Source organism: Saimiri boliviensis, chromosome 3 (assembly GCF_048565385.1).
Source record: "Saimiri boliviensis isolate mSaiBol1 chromosome 3, mSaiBol1.pri, whole genome shotgun sequence".
NCBI classification, from domain to species: Eukaryota; Metazoa; Chordata; class Mammalia; order Primates; family Cebidae; genus Saimiri; species Saimiri boliviensis.
In genome coordinates, this window is record NC_133451.1 from 116,594,281 (window position 1) to 116,611,745 (window position 17,465).

General features: G+C 42.8%; 2 protein-coding genes across 7 annotated transcripts in view; one reads left to right on the top strand and one right to left on the bottom strand.

Moving 5' to 3' along the window:
• Window positions 1-221: 221 nt before the first annotated feature.
• On the top strand, window positions 222-4,194 carry SLC25A4 (solute carrier family 25 member 4). The gene is made up of 4 exons (XM_039468413.2): window positions 222-455; window positions 1,700-2,186; window positions 2,677-2,817; window positions 3,731-4,194. The coding sequence occupies exons 1-4, from the start codon at window positions 345-347 to the stop codon at window positions 3,886-3,888; spliced, it is 897 nt and encodes a 298-aa protein (XP_039324347.1). The 5' UTR covers window positions 222-344; the 3' UTR covers window positions 3,889-4,194.
• Window positions 4,195-13,389: 9,195 nt separating this feature from the next.
• CFAP97 (cilia and flagella associated protein 97) overlaps window positions 13,390-17,465 on the bottom strand; it is a 40,471-nt gene continuing 36,395 nt past the window's right edge. For 5 of the 6 annotated variants that reach the window (XM_039468410.2, XM_039468411.2, XM_074396710.1 and 2 more), the window contains exons 5-6: window positions 17,190-17,299; window positions 13,390-14,698 (exon numbers count right to left, since the gene is read on the bottom strand). In XM_039468410.2, coding sequence (XP_039324344.1) covers window positions 14,678-14,698; window positions 17,190-17,299 — 131 coding nt within the window. In that variant the 3' untranslated portion in view covers window positions 13,390-14,677. Of the gene's footprint in view, window positions 17,300-17,465 lie in introns of all 6 variants that reach the window. The other variant, XM_074396709.1, reaches the window with a different exon arrangement.

Genomic DNA, 17,465 nt, shown 5'->3' on the forward strand with positions numbered 1-17,465 from the left:
CCCTGGGCTCGGCCGGACAGATAACATGAATGTGCCCTTTAAACGTCCCAAGTCGCAGGCACAGCCCCCGGCCCAGCCGCGCTCCCGGAAGCGCCTTCGCCCCCGATGCCCTCTGCGGCGCGGAGGAGGGGGCGCCCCGCACCTGCCCAGCCAATGCGCTGCGCGCGCGCCGGCCGCGGCCCGCCTCTTCTCGCGAGAGCCGGGCGGTGATATAAAGGGGGCCGCGCGCGAGGCGGCGGCCCCTTCGCGTCGCGCAGGGTCGGGGACGGCGCGGCGGTGCCAGGCCGGGCGTGGGCGAGAGCGCGAGCGGGCTGCCTGCGGGCTGAGTGCGACCGGCCGCCACCATGGGCGATCACGCTTTGAGCTTTCTGAAGGACTTCCTGGCCGGAGGCGTCGCCGCTGCCGTCTCCAAGACCGCGGTGGCTCCCATCGAGAGGGTCAAACTGCTGCTGCAGGTGAGGACGGCGCGGCGCAGGGGCGCGCGCGGGCCGGGCCGGGCGGGGAGCGCGCTGCGGGGCGCGGGGCGCGGGGCGCTGCGGACAGTCTGCGCCAGGCCACAGGCCCGGGGCGCGCCCGCCGGCGGGGGAAGGTGCCCTCTGCGTAGAGACAGGTCCAGCGTCAGTCGCAGATTCCTGGTGTCGGGTGGCGCCCGGCGTTCGGGTGTCTATATATGGAAACCCACCCGGAGCCGCTTTACGCGAGCCAGATGCTACGCCCGTGACAGCGCGGGCATGCACTCAGGCCCGGGCACCTAGTGATTGCCAGTGTGTTTTGGCACCGTCTTATGCACACCCACCTTTACAATAAAAACGTCAAAGTAATCATCACCCGAGAACTCCCTTATCGGAGCTCATGCACAATGCTCTGTGCAGGCTGACGCTGTTTCATTCATCTTTATATAACCTCTGTGAGAGAGTTATTCTCCATTTTACAGATGAAGCCGAGGTTTTGAAAGATTAAGAAACAAGTTTTGGAATAAACTCAGATCACGTTACTCATCCTGTCTCCAAACCTTTTCCTCCCCTGCCTGGTCCATCAATGGCTTATCATCGTCCTCTTCTGCTTTTCTCCACCTGCCCAAAAGGTCAGGGCCCCTCAGTGAGGAAGACCCCAATTTGGGAGTCAAAATTATTACCAACAATAAAACCCCCGCAGATTGCTCACAACGGCAGCAAACCCTCAGTAATTGATTACGTGGATTATCTGCTTGAAAATTTTGGAGCTCTACTGCTTAGTGGATTTATTCTCCTTCCTCTATTGGAGCATTTACTGAAGATCCTCATCTCCAGGGTGATCAGTCTTGCCCTGAGAAATTGTCTTTTCTTGCCCATCATGTCTACTGAATCCAAAGCCCTTTGAGGCAAGGAGTGATATTCATTTCTCTCCCCCGTTAAGCACCTCCTACAGTTCTCAAACCTACGGAAAATGAAATAAATAAATGGCTAGCTTTATACAGTTTATTTGGGGCAACACCTTTCTCTCAAATACCCTAATAATTGAAGCAACACTGGATTATTTTGGCTTGTTATCCAGTAACTAACATTAATTTACACGTCCTCAGTATCCATTTGATTTCCTTACCTTTTTTTTTTTTTTACTTCAAAGAGAAATCTAGGAGTGCAAACCTTCTTTTTTCTCCTGTCCTCTTCCCTTCCCTCTGCCCTGCCTGTCTTCTGTCACCCACCCTCCCCACCACCAGGTCCAGCATGCCAGCAAACAGATCAGTGCTGAGAAGCAGTACAAAGGGATCATTGATTGCGTGGTGAGAATCCCCAAAGAGCAGGGCTTTCTCTCTTTCTGGAGGGGTAACCTGGCCAACGTGATCCGTTACTTCCCCACCCAAGCTCTCAACTTCGCCTTCAAGGACAAGTACAAGCAGCTCTTCCTAGGGGGTGTGGATCGGCACAAGCAGTTCTGGCGCTACTTTGCTGGTAACCTGGCGTCCGGTGGGGCCGCTGGGGCCACCTCCCTTTGCTTTGTCTACCCGCTGGACTTTGCTAGGACCAGGTTGGCTGCTGACGTGGGCAAGGGTGCCGCCCAGCGTGAGTTCCATGGTCTGGGCGACTGTATCATCAAGATCTTCAAGTCTGATGGCCTGAGAGGTCTCTACCAGGGTTTCAACGTCTCTGTCCAAGGCATCATTATCTATAGAGCTGCCTACTTCGGAGTCTATGATACTGCCAAGGGTGAGAGAGGGGCATCGGGAGAAGGAGGGGGGTCTGGAGAGAAGATCCTATGGGGTCTGTAACTCACAAAGGATTTGGTATGTACTGACCTTGCTTTTTTCTAGTCTCTGGGCTAAACTGAGGCTTCTGAATGAGGAGGTGCTGTGGGTAAATTAATCGTTAAAGGATTCTTTGTGTCCTCTACTGAAATAAACTCCAGCCTTTACTTATTCAGAGAGGAGGAAGTGGGAGGCTGTCTCCCTCTCGACACAGCCATAGCAGTTACTGAGTTTAACTTGAAGCCGCTTCCAGTACCCTGGATCCAAGCAGAGCACTGGGTCTAGAGGGCTGCAGCCACCTTTGCTGGCTGCCTGGTCACATATGTGAGGCACCTGTATAGGGGCAGGTTCTCCACAAGGTCAGAGCGTGGAATGGCCTCTCTCTCTCTCCACCTGCTTTCTGCTGAGAGCAATCACCTCATAGCCCTTCGGCTTCTTGGCTCTGTCCACAGGCATGCTGCCTGACCCCAAGAACGTGCACATTTTTGTGAGCTGGATGATTGCCCAGAGTGTGACGGCGGTCGCAGGGCTGGTGTCCTACCCCTTTGACACTGTTCGTCGTAGAATGATGATGCAGTCCGGCCGGAAGGGGGGTAAGCTGTGCTCTACTCATCTACACTTCTTTATTTTGGTCCCAGGAGAACGCTTCACAGTGCTCCTTTCAGTCTTCCTTACTGGAAATTCATTTTCAAAATTATTTGATAAGGACATAGGGAAGACAGATTGTATGAATTCCCCCTAACATTCTCAACTGTCCTATAAGGGCTAAGTTTTTTTCCATTTTATCAAAGGGATGATAAGAACATCAAAAATAAGATATTTAGACGTGAATTTAACTAGGTAGCTAGCATTATAGAGACCCTAGGCCCTCTTCCCTTACAGCCTGGGTGCAAAAGCCAGAGAAAAGAAGTAGTTAGCTACTTCTTAAAAAGAACTTTTGCTTCCCTCCTAGTTACTACAGGTGTTACTGGGACGGGGTGTTTAGCTGCGTAGAGATGGCCTGAAGCAATCTGTTGTACCAGAAAAAGTTTTGGCTTCTATTGGTTGAACCATAGGAAATTGAAACTTAAAAAATAAAAAAACAGTCCAGTGTGAGCAGTTTCATATGTTTCAACGAATAGTTACAGCCTTTTATTGTCACTGCATAACCTTGTGCGGTATAATCTGAGGCTGGGCCTCAATTTGGTCCTCCATAGAAAAGGTAACCACGTAGCATAACACCCCTGCTCCACTGTGCCCCTCCTGTTTCAGTTGGGCAGTGTGTGAATTGCTTGTTTAATTGTCCCAGTTCTTCATTGACCTTGAACTAATGGAATAAGAATGACAGGAGGAGCCTGCCAGTTAAGCAAGGAAGGAGATGTCCAGTTGAATGTTGCATGGAGCTGGGACTTCATGCCCAGCTGACCCTAATTTTACAAAACTGGTAACAGTGTGTGCAGAGATCTTTCAGAGGAAAAGTCTCTTTCCTCCAGCGTGTGGAGCCCTCACCAACATTTGTTTCCACAGCGGACATTATGTACACGGGGACAATTGACTGCTGGAGGAAGATTGCAAAAGATGAAGGAGCCAAGGCCTTCTTCAAAGGTGCCTGGTCCAATGTGTTGAGAGGCATGGGCGGTGCTTTTGTATTGGTCTTGTATGATGAGATCAAAAAATATGTCTAATGTGATTAAACACAAGTTCACTGATTCACAGTGAACTTGATCCACAAGTTCACAGATCCATTATGTGGTTTAATAGACTATTCCTAGGGGAAGTAAAAAGATCTGGGATAAAACCGGATTGAGAGGAATACCTCAGAAAAGATGCTTCATTGAATGTTCATTAAACCACAAATGTATTTTGTATTTATTTTACATTTAAATCCCACAGCAAATAGAAAATAATTTATCATACTTGTACAGTTAACTGAAGAACTGATAATGAAGAAATAACTGAATGTGAAACACCAATAAAGACCACTTAATGCACGCTTTCTATTTTATTGAACTCTTATTAACTGCAAAGTGCATTTTTAAAAGATCGTAAATGCATATTTTCTAGCATGATTCATTTATCAATCAGTGGCCAAACTCCTAAATGTCAGCTATTGTATTGAGTATGTATTTTATGAGAACCTACAGTGCTGAAGTTCCGGTTTTCAAACTTAGGCAGGTCATATTCTATCTTATCTCATCCAGTGTTGCTGTAGGTTAGGAAGTGATAAAGGCTTTCATAATCCTACCTTGTTCTGTGCACTTGCCTTTAGTCTAGAAATTCTGAGATTCTGCTAAAAGCTTTAATTCACAATCTGGAGAATTTTCCATGATTAGGAAGTGCCGTGTTTTACTCCCTTTAGAAAACTGTGACACGTAGAATTTTATGGTAAGTGGAGTATTCAAGAAAATCAAGGCCGGGCGCCGTGGCTCAGTCTGTCATCTCAGCACTTTGGGAGGCGGAAGCGGGTGTATCACTTCATGCCAGGAGTTGGAGACCAGTCTGGCCAATGCAACGAGACCCCGTCTCTAATAAAAATACAAAAAATTAGCTGGGCGTGATGGCACACACCTGTAATCCCAACTACTCGGGAGGCTGAGGCACCAGAATTGCTTGAACCCAAGAGGGGGAGGTTGCAGTGAGCTGAGATGGTGGGCCACTGCATTCCATCCTAAGCGACATGGTGAGACGCCATCTCAAAAAAAAAAAAAAAGAAAAGAAAATCAGTTGTCTTAGTTCAGGCCACTATAACAAAGTACTATAGACTGTTGGCTTATAAGCAACAGGAACTTAGATTCTGAGTTCTGTCGGCTGGAGGTGCAAGATCAGGGTGCCACTGTGGTCAGGTTCTGATGAGGGCCCTCTTCTCAGTTGTAGACTGACTTCTTGTATCCTTAGGTGGCAGAAAGAGCGACAGAGCTCTCTGGAGTCCCTTTTATAAGCTCAGTAATCCCATTCATGGGGGCTCTACCCTCATGACCCAGTTTCCTCCCAAAAGCCCCTCCTCCGAACACCATCACTTTGGGGGTTAAGATCTCAACAGATGAAGTTTGAAGGGACACAAACAACGTTCAATTCAATTCATAGCATCAGTAGTTATCAAGCTAGTATTTAATACCGCTTAGGCCCCGTAGAAGAGAAAAAAGATAGGAACCTGTCCTGGAAGACGCTTAAATTGGGGAGAAAACGTGAAATGCTACTGTTAGATAATTTATAACAATACATCTTGCTTGAGAAGGAATAGAAGGGAATTGAAATGGGGAAAGGGAGTGGCAGGAGATGGAGACTTTGAAAGAAAATAACTAGATTTAGAAACATGGGTATAGAAATCATCTTCCAGCACTTCTGTAACAATTTATCAAGACCTACAAGGTTTGTGAGCCAGAGGAAAATAGTTAGAATTCCAGGTTGGAAATTGTACACTTTCAGACCAGGAAAAGACCAAGCAGTTACTATAGTCTCCCAGCTTGTGACTAACCTGGAGGAAGTGAGTCTCTGTATCCTTGGCAAAGCTCAAAAGGCAGGCAGATGTCTTCTCTGTTTTCTAACAGGTGGCTGGGTGGTGGGGGTTGGTCTCTGTACCTTCTGTTCTTTACCTTGCTCACCAAACTCTTCCACCAGCTCACTCCTGCCTCCCCGGCTAAAAATTGGCTATCTTGCTTTTACCACAGTTACCAAGGTCTGAGCTTTATAAAATCCAGGATCACATCCGACCTCCCCTAGTAGGCCAATAAAGTCTGAAGGGCTAAAAAGAAGGTATCTCTCTATCCTGTCTCCTTGAGGCCAGGTAGCACACGTGTGCAGTCAGAGGCCTCCTGGATCCGTTGTCCTGCTGCATTTCGTTCTAAGGATAACGTGAGTGATCCACATTCTATTGCTGGTAGAGGATAAAAGCAGGGCAGGTTAGTGGGGGGCAAGTACTTTGTCGGAGCGTATCTAAAAGCAGGGCCTGAGTTTAGGAGGAGGAAGAGGAACTGACAGGATGAATGAAGAGTGCGTCCTCCCAACCCAACCAAGAAGCCTCCTTGTGTTCTAGTCTTTAAGCCTGGTGTGGAGTGGGGAGGGAAGAGGCACGGACACTGATTAAACTGTGCATTGTCTACATTCTGCATGTGATCCGGATGTCGGGCCTTCCACTTCCTACTGAGGTTATCTCTAATACGTGTTGCTCCACGCCCTGCTGAGCCAGTTCCTCACTGTGGCTACTTTACCCACCGGAATTCCTAGAACCCGGAGAGTGCTGGGATCTAGTGGGAGTACAGGCAGTACTTCCCTCACTAACCTACCTTCACGCCATACCATCACTGTGCAACGCTGCATCATGCTGGAAGGTCTGGTTTATGCAAAAGTGTCAAATTGGAATTGAGCATTGGACTCTTGGGTACCTGCCCGAGGAATTTCTCATCAGCCCCGTTTCCCATACAGTTCTCTGCTAGGCGCAGCCCTCCCTCACCACCACCACCCCAATCATCTTTAGGTATTTTTTCCCCTAAAGCCTCACCTATTGGCATCATGTCTTCTTAAGACATTATTTTGTATGTTTTAAACGTATGAGAAAAACTATGGAGGATACAAGATGAATGAGTCCATAATAGTCATAATTGGATACTAAACACAGTAAAAACTTCTCAAGTATTTGTGTTGAAATCTCAATTAACTGGGCAACTCCTCCCATTGCATTTTATTCTGTAAAATATGAGGCATCACTTATGTTGAGGCGGCATTTACTAAACCCACACGGTGCAAGGCTGCAAGTGAATGTAAGAATGAGTGAGAAGGGAAGGTGCGTCTACAAAGCACAGGGAACCTATAAAATATTTGGGAAAGGGTTTTCATCAGTTCGGGTGAAATCTCGAACACGCAAAGCACTGTGGGGATGTCCAGACAGGCTTGTTGGAGTCGTATAATGCAATGAATAAAAACTTATGGCTGCCTTAAATTCAAATTTCAAGCCCTTAAATAAAATTTAACAAAATCTACCATGTGATAAATTCTTTGCTTTTTCGCACCTCTTGAATATCAGAGATTTTATCAATCCACAATAAAGTACAGTTGATCTCATTCACAGATTCCATTCTGTAAACTGGCTTCACTGCTAAACTTTATTTGTAACCACTGTAAGGTCCTTGGACACACAGAGCGACACACTCAAATTGCATGACACACACGTCCCCAGCTGCAGTGGAACAGGGTGACACGTAACCGTAACCACTTAACCTGCCCTTTCATTTCGGCCTCATCCTGTTCACGTGTTTACTTCATGCTACAGTAATTCTGCTGTTTAAAAAGGCCCCAAGCTTTGTGCAGTGGCCAATGCAGTTTATCTAAGGCACAATCATTGCTAATTAACATGGCCCCCAGGCAGGTTGCGCAGGCGCTGTTCCTACGCACAGAAGGGCTAAGACGCCTGTGGAAACTGCTTGGGTCAGATCAGCTGCCTTCAGGCCTGAGCCATGAGCTCAGTGTTAATGATCAACAATATATATTAAATAAGGTGTCTTTAAGTGTAAACACACATAAAGCAAGGTTATGTATGATTCCTGTGACCAGCGGCTCATGGGAACCTAACCTTGTATTTACTGCTTGGCAAGATGTTTCGGTGCTTGCCTCAAGTTTGTAGTATATAACTCCCATAAATAACGAGAATCAGCTCTCTTACCATTTTTGAAGTCATAAACATAGAAACATCACCAGCCGGGCAAAGTGACTTGCCCGTAATCCCAGCACACCGGGAGGCTGAGGTGGGAGGATCACTTGAGCCCAGAAGCTCAAGACCAGCCTGGGCAACATAAGGAGACCTTGTCTTTACAAAAAATAAAAAATTAGTTGGGTGTGATGACACACACTTTTAGTCTTAGCTACTCAGGAGGCCGAGGTGGGAGGCTGCAGTGAGGTATGATCGTACCACTGATTTCCAGCCTGGGTGACAGGGTGAGATCTGTCAACAAAATACCTATAACAACAACAACAACAACAACAAAATACCTATAACATGTCTCACATAACATATTTTGTATGTGATTTTCATGTGTTCTACACAGTCATTTTAATTTTCATAGCCTTTTAAAGATGAGTTTAGTTTTGCCATTTTTGCAGTCACTGATGAATCACACGTACTGAGTGACACCCTGCGGTCTTCCATCAGCCTGAATACTGTGACCAATGCAGAAGCATATGGTCCTTGTTCTCAGGGGCTTTATCAGGGAAGCAAAACACAGACTAAAAATACTGTACGTGAGACGTGACAAGTAATGAACCACATAACAATCTTAAGTCAGTGTTTCTTCAGCTTTTTCTAGCTAAAGGCTTATTTTACTACCCGAATATGATGTGATGAAGGCATGGGTTAGAATGATGGCAGTGGGCTGGGCACAGTGGTTCATGCCTCTAATCCCAGCACTTTGGGAGGCCGAGGTGGGTGGATCACCTGAGGCTGGGAGTTCGAGACCAGCCTGACCAACACGGAGAAACAATGTCTCCACTAAAAATACAAAATTAGCTGGGCATGATGGCGCATGCCTGTAATCCCAGCTACTTGGGAGGCTGAGGCAGAAGAATCGCTTGAACCCCAGAGGCAGAGGTTGCGGTGAGCTGAGATCGCACCATTGCACTCCAGCCTGGGTGACAAGAGCAAAACTCCGTCTCAAAAAAAAAAAAAAAAAAAAAAAATTTTATGGCAGTGAAAATAAGTAATGTGTTTTGAAGGACAGACAGGACATGATACGTTGAAGAAGTGTTAATGAGAATGCCAAGGTTTTATGCCTTTGTATTTGAGGGAAAAATATCAATACATTGATTGCAACTGAAGTCAAGAGGCAGCACTTGGGAAAAACAATTTTGATTCTTGATCTCGAATCCAAAAATCTGAAAGCCAAAATGATCTGAAATCCAACACTTCTTGAGCACTGACATGGTGCCACTGGTAGAAAATTCCACACCTGACCTTGTGATAGGTGTCAGTCAAAACTTTGTTTCATGCATATGATTACTGTAAAAATACTATATTAATTACCTTCAGGCTATGTGTATACAGTGTACATCAAACAGTTTAGACTTGGGCCCCATCCCCAAGGTATCTCATTTATATGCACATATTCCAAAATCGGAAAATATTGAAAATCCAAAATGCTCTGTCTCCAAGCATTTCAGACATGGCACACATAACCTCTAATGACTGAAGTAACATTAAAAATATCCAGGAAGGGGCCAGGTAGGGTGGCTTGTGCCTGTAATCCCAGTACTCTGGGAGGCCAAGATAGGCAGACTGCTTGAATCCAGGAGTTCAAGACCAGACTGGACAACATGGCGAAACCCTGTCTCTACAAAAAAACAAGAAACAAAAACAAAAATCAGCAAAGTGTGGTGGCGCATACCTGTAGTCGCTGCTTGAGGGCTGAGGAGGGGGGATAGCTTGAGCCCAGAAGGTGGAGGCTACAGTGAGACATGTTTGTTCCACCACACTGCAGCCTAGGCAACAAAACAAGACCCTGTCTCAGAGAAATAAGACTCATCCATCTTCTGTCTTCAAGAGACCGATCTCGCAAGTAAAGATACCACAGGCTCAAAGTAAGGGGTTGGAGAAAGATCTACTATGCAAACAGAAATAAAAAAAGTGCATGAGTCGCTATTCTTGTATCAGATAAAATAGACTTTAAACCTATAAAAATTAAGAAGGACAAATAAGGGCATTACATAATGATAAAGGGCATAATCCAACAAGAAGACTTAACTATTTTAAATATACGCACACAATGGAACACTCAGGTTCATCAAACAAGATCTTCTTGGCCTATGAAAAGACTCAGACAACCACACAATACTAGTGGGAGACTTCCACACCCCATTGACAGCATTAGACAGATCATCGAGGCAGAAAAACTAACAAAGAAGCTTGATCTAAACTCAACAGCTGACCAATTGGACCTCATAGACATCTCTACAGAACACTCCACCCAACCACGGAATGTCCATTCTCATCTGCACACAGAACACACGGATCAACCACATGCTCAGTCATTAAGCAAGTCTCTCCAAAAACTTAAAAAACCCAAAAGATTAATTGTGGAAAAGAGGAGTCTGTTTTCAGAGGAGGCAGCCAATGAAGAGAAATCTGCGGCCACAGCTGAGAACCAGACCATACCGGGCTTCCAGGAGGTGCCATAATCGTCAGTTCCCCAGACTCACCTGACACCATCTCCTATGCCTTGGAGGCCTTCTCTTACCACCACCGAGACTGTCCCACTGGGCCTGACCCACCTATGAGGGAAGAGGTCCCACCTGGGCCAGAGGGAGTTCATGTGTTACTCATAACATGCATTTCAATAAAAACATCTCAGTGGTGGGTCTTGGGAAAAAAAAAATTTAAAAACCCTGAAACCATATCGAGCACATTCTCAGACCACAGTACATAAATAACTAAGATGTGAGAAGCACTGAATGATATTGAGATGCAAAAGTCTATACAAAAGCCAGGTGCAGTGGCTCCCACCTGTAATCCCACCACTTTGGGAGGCCGACATCGGCAGATCACTTGAGGCCAAAAGTTTGAGACCAGCCTGGCCAACATGGTGAAACCCCATCTCTACTAAAAATACAAAAATCAGCCTGGCGTGGTGGTGTGCACCTGTAGTCCCAGCTACTTGGGAGGCTGAGGAAGGATGATGGCTTGAGCCTGGGAAGTGGAAATTGCAGTGAGACAAGATCATGCCACTGCACTCCACCCTGGGGGGACAGAGCGAGACCCTGTCCTCCCCCACCCCCCAAAAAATCCATACACCAAGAGTTCTTTGAAAAAACAAGATTAATAGACTGCTAGCTAGATTAACAAAGAAAATAGATCCAAATAAGTATAATCAGAAAGACAATGACATTACAACCCACAGAAATACAAAAGATCCTCAGAGAATACTACAAACAACTCCATGCACACAAATTTCAACATCTAGAGGAAACGGGTAAATTCTTAGAAACATACCATCTCCCAAGATTGAATCAGGAAGAGGCTGAAACCTTAAATAGACCAATATTGAGCCCTGAAATGGAATCAGTTACCAAAAATAAAAAACCCAACAAAGCCCTGCAAAAGGTGGAATCACAGCCAAATTCTACCAGACATGCCAAAAAGAACTAGTACTGATCCTAGTGAAACTATTCCAAAAAAAATTTCAGGAGGATGGGAACCTCCCTGAGTCATTCTATGAAGCAGCATCAGCCTGATACCAAAATCTGGCAGAGATACAAGAAAGAAAGATTTCTTCAGGCCAATATCCCTGATGCACAGATGCAAAAATTCTCAACAAAATACTAGCAAACTGAATGCAGCAGCACATCAAAAAATTCATTCACCATGATTAAGTAGGCTTTATTCCTAGGATGCAAGGCTGGTTCAACACATGTAAAACAGTAAATGTGATTCACCACATAAACAGAATTAAAAGCAAAAAGCAAAAACCGTACGATCATCTCAATAGACCCAGAGAAAGCTTTTGGTAAAATCCAATATCCCTTCTTGATTTAAAAAAACCCTCAACAGACTAGGCATCGATGGAATTTACATCAAAATAAGAGCCCTCAATGACAAACCCACAGCCAACATCATACTGAAAGAGCAAAAGCTGGAAGCATTCCCCTTGAGAAAACAAGGATGCCTGCTCTCACCACTCCTACTCAACATAGTATCAGAAGTCCTGGATAGAGCAACAAAAGGCACCCAAACAGGAAAATAAATCAAACTACCTCTCTTTACTGATAATATGATTCCATATCTAGAAAACCCTAAAGGTTACTAGAACTGATGAACCAGTTAAACCTCAAGTGTCATCTAGAGAAAATAGTGCAACTTACCTGCCAAATAAATTTTGAAATGGAAGCACAGAATTTTAAGAGGTCTATCATGGTGGCTCCAGAAATATCTCTAAATATATTAAAAATCTGTCACCAGAATTAAAAAATTAAATACAATTTTCTGCCATAACATAGTATTCTTTCTCTTTGCTGTTGAGAGCTCAGATACGCCACTGCAGGAGCTACTCAGGAATTTATTGCAACAGCACTAGTTTTATTAAACATTAAAACAATTCCTAAACTGATGTTTGCAGTTTTAGAGTGTTTATTACCCATATAGAATACATATGGAATGTTGATTCGCATGGTTACTTTTAAAAAATATTTATTGGCTGGGCATGGTGGCTCACACCTGTAATCCCAACACTTTGGGAGGCTGAGGTGGGCAGATCACTTGAGGTCAGGAGTTCAAGACCAGCCTCACCAACATGGCAAAGCCCCATCTCTACTAAAAATACAAAAAATTAGCCAGGCATGGTGGCATGTGCCTGTAATCTCAGCTACTGGGGAGGCTGAGGCAGGAGAATCACTTGAACCTGGGAGGCGGAGGTTGCAGTGAGTCAAGATTGCACCACTGCACTCTAGCCTGGGCAACAAGAGTGAGACTCCATCTCAAAACAAACACACAAACAACAACAAAACCCATTTTTTTTTTAAAGCTCTAAAAGTGTCCACTGCATTGTGGTACCATAACAATTTTACAAAAGCAATTAAAGAAATTCTGATTAAGAATATAATTTTAAGCAAACTCTTTTCAATGTAAATATTATACTTTCAAAGACAGAAATAACTGACACCATCCTTCCAACTTTATTCCTACTCATTCTTAAGTCTCGTAAGGCACATAAAAGTTATTCTAATTTTGAAAACAGGAACAAGAGTGCATTTTAGAGATAAACATAAGATCAAAACTCAGTTGTCTTTAATTCTTTTATTTGTTTCTTCATTATGCCAGGCTAGTTCTAAATGCCTAAAATACATTAAAATGGACTAGAAAATGTTAACAGGATGTGAATTTTAAGTTTCTTACCAATCTTTACTCATAGAAATGAATAAGCCATTACTGTTAAGCACATTTTCTAAGATGGTATATGATCATTTATAGGTTAAGACTTTTTGGCATTGAAGATACTGAACTTTTTATGAATTTAATTATTAAAGTAGAATCAACTCACATCTTTGGATTTAAATTGGTCTTAATATGTTTCACAGTATGCAATGTTTGAAGAATCTGAAGATGAGATGCACACCCATCACACACCCATCACAGTCACCTTCTTACAGTTGCCTAGATACCCATTTGGACACTAGGGTTAGCAGGTTGAAAGCAACAGCATCACACTACATTTTTTAAGCAAATCAAAAAATTTATTCAGAGTAATAGCTAGGAAACGGCTTTTTATGGAAACTGAAAATAAAGCAGAGGAAGTGCAAGACCTACCCCTTAAGAAATAACTTTAATAGTTAAAAAAACTTTCATAGAATTTTACTAAAAAGGAGGCCACATTAGTTTACTTTTTGACAAAGATAAAAATAACTGAATAACAATCTGGCCCAATAACTTGACACCGGGTTAGTATACTTTCTAGTTACAGACGTAAATCTTCAAACTACATATATTCAGTACAAGTCAAAAATCTATAGAATATGCTAGACCATCCTTTACTTTTTCATGTTCTTGAAAATGAGAAGAGTAATATACGAAAGAAGTCATTCCTTCTTAAGAATGTTCCTAGGGCGGCGGCGGCGGCGCGGGCAGAGTGGCTGCCCGCCCGGGCCCGCCGTGGTCGCAGCGGCATGTAGGCGCTCTGGGGAGCCCCGTGGCCGCCGCCGCGCTGCAGGAGGGTTTCGGCCGCGTGGTGGCCGACCGCTTCCATCAGCGGCTGGACGACGAGTCGGCCCGTGCAACATTCTGCACGAGGCCGAGCGCCGGCGCCAGCGTTAGCTGCAGAGCAAGGGGCGCCTCGCAGAAGGAGCGCGCAGGGGCCCCACAGACCTGGGGTGGCCTGCAGGCGCCGGGCCAGGAGCGGACTCCTACAAGAGGGGAGCAGCGAGGATGGAATGATAGCCGGGGGCCGAGGGGACGCTCAAAAGAGCCGAGCGGAGACCCTACAGGGAATACCGACCCTATGAGACCGAGAGGCAGGTGGACTCCACAGCTGAGAAGTTTGCAGATGAAAAACACAGGAGACACCGAACAGAGGCAGAACAAACTTTAAAGCAAAAAAAAATCAGAACACCCAACAACATCAGTGTTTTACTACAGGAAGGATAAGAAAATAAATTCAAATCGAAAGAAGAATGAACTTGACAAGAAGTAGAGAAGAATCAAAATCCAACTATATTGGAACGAGCTTCAGGGAAGGGCAAAGACGTAGACATCCACGGAGAGATGGATACAATCCAACAGGAAATGAATAAAAACCAGGACTTACGTAAAGAAACCTCACAGGAGGATGACTTATGAAGACATTGGGTATGAAAGTTCTGAAGGGAGTTGGAAGTCAAAAGAAAACCTTCCTTTGACATCAGATGACAGTGACAAGGATTAGTCAGACTTTGGAGAAAGGATCTCGATTGATTGTTCACAGTCAGTTACAGATCCAACTCCTTGTTCTACTCTCGCCCCCCTTCTCACCACTGCACTTGACGAGTCTAAAAAAAAAAAGAAAAAAAGAAAAAAAGAGAAAAATCATCACCACTGATGACAACTAAAATAAAATCAAGTCTGAGCAGCTGAAAAAAAAAGTCCCTTAAACGGTAACAACTTCATAGCTCCTTAACTTAGAGAATACACCACATTTTCCAACTCCTATTTATCTACTTATATTCATTATATATAAGTAACCATGACAAGAGAATTGTAAATTCTGCTTAAAAAAGACTGTTGCCCTTTCAACTTTTACTTTAAGTTAGATCCCTGTTATCAGTAATACTTCGATGAACTTCCCCTTTCAAAGTAGTAAAAACCAAAGCATTAAATTAGTACATAAAAGTACAGTTTTATTTATAAAATTATTATGTGTTGTATCCTGACATGTGGCGGCAAAGATAATATCAAATGTAATCAGAGACTAATACCATTATGAACAGAAATTTTATATATATATATTATATACAAATATATATAATCTTTTATATATGTAATTTTATATAATCTTTTATATATATAAAGAGATTTTATATATGTAATCTTTTACATATATAAAGAAATTATATATATATAAAAAAACGTGTTTTTTTCTGGAACGACTTAAAAATCAATTTTAAAAAACTAATTAATTCACTATTGGACAGATGTTAAATGCTGAATTTAAAATTCAGCATTATCTTCTCTCTCCTGAAATATAAGTTGTTACATAAACATTAAAAGTACAGTAAGTTAAAAAAAACAAAAACAAAAAAAAAATAAAGCCTTGGTTGAGTATAGCTAAAGCTTATATATACAGCAGGTATAATAAGTTGTTCACCAGAACAGGGCATCAAATAACACTGAATGGACATTACAGCCCACAAAAGAAGCAGAACCTTAAAGCCAGGCTGTGGTCATGAATTTTTTTTTTAACCTCCCTGCTACCATGTTCACATGCCCTATCCTAAACAAAATCTAATAATACAAACTAAAACCAAGACATTTTGAAGTGATGTTTTGTAAAATGCAGTAACACCCTACTGTTAAAGGTGCTAAGGTAAAAAGCATTCAGCATACATGCTACAGAGCCTGAGCACTGAAAAATAAAAATCTTATCGTGGCTACAGATCAAAAATTTATACTGAAAAAAGAGATCTGTCATTTAACGTGGAACCTTTCCAATATAGTTTAAGGTGTACTGAAAAGGCTACTAGCGAAAAATAGTGGTAACAGTGAGATATCATACTTTGTTACATGAAAGCCTAAAGTTTGACAGAAAAATATTCTAATTTGAAAAGTCAACTATATTAAACCCTATCTGCCATTACCAATTCCATCGAGATTAACTAGGTCTTTAAATGTGGGACTGGTAAAAATATTACTTCCAGGATTTAATAAAATAAATCAAACTAAACCAAAACAAGAAAATTAGCTAATATTTAAAGCAGGAGCCTCAACAAATGTGTGATTTATTTCCCTTTTTGTTCAAATTTTAGTTTTCTTTTTCAGGCCTTATAAATACTAGCTGTCTAAGTCTTCTCTAATAACATAATAAATACCAAATCACAGCACACATGCTAGCAATATTACCTAAAACACTGTTCGTCTGACACACCTCAGGATCTGCTTCTTGGCTGTTCATGCTGATAGTGCTATTTTACTGATTCAACAAATACTTGGTTTTCCTTATGATGCAACTGATGTGGTCCCTAAAGGATCCACGAGTTAGAAGACTGTAGCGCTAAAACCTACTTCTTTTAAGAATCATCAATAGGACTTAACCTGAATGTATAAAACACAAAAGGGGAGCTTCTAAGTTGAACTTTCTGATGTTCATATTTGAAATGGTTTGGAATAGTTGATCAAACTTTTAAGATCTAAATCAGTACACTTATACAATAACTAGACACCTCTGGTGAATCCCAAGAAGTGGTCCAACAGAAGCGTCTCGCAATCTGCTCATCAAATCTAGATCAGCTCTACCAATGAAAACAAGTTTCAAGATTTGTTTCATAAGCATTAAATCTTATAAAATCAAGCTATGTCATGCCACGTAAGTTCTAAGGCAAACAGAAAACAAAGCCAGCCAAATTTAGGAGCTAAGCTCATGGTATAACACTTATAAAGAAATGAAAATAACACAAATTGAAAACGATGTAGTCAACATCTTGGGTACAACATGCAATGATACCATCACTTCTATTTTGTCAGCATGACAACTTAATTCATATAATTAGAAGATACATATGCATACCACTATTTCTCTATTAAGAGCACGTACATTTCATATAAATATATCCTCAAGAAACACTTTTCACATTAAATCAGTTTTTTGACAATAATTTTGCACTGAATAACAATAAATTACAACTCACTGTTGGACACTTTAAATTGCTAAAACGGTGTTATGGATGTTTACATAGAGAGTTACAGTAATATGCACAAGCTTCAATAAAAGTGGTGTGAACAATGTTTAAAGTAAAAAAAAGGGTTTTACAACCAAGCTGTACGGACATTAGAGGGTTTAGGCCTTCTTCGAGGGTGGCCACTGGAGGTGTCAACAGCTGATCGTTCACTCCTACAACTGAGACCACTGGTAGCACTGGACGTCCTGGAAGCTCCTCCTAAAAATATACACAGAGGAAATATCTGAGAAACTTCTTCTCACTTTAGGTCCAGACTAGCTTTTCTTCCACATTCTATCTGTATCTGATAGTCTAATAACAATGATTCTTGACTGGGAATGTACTTCAGAATTTCCTGTGGAACTTAAAAAATATAATAACAAAC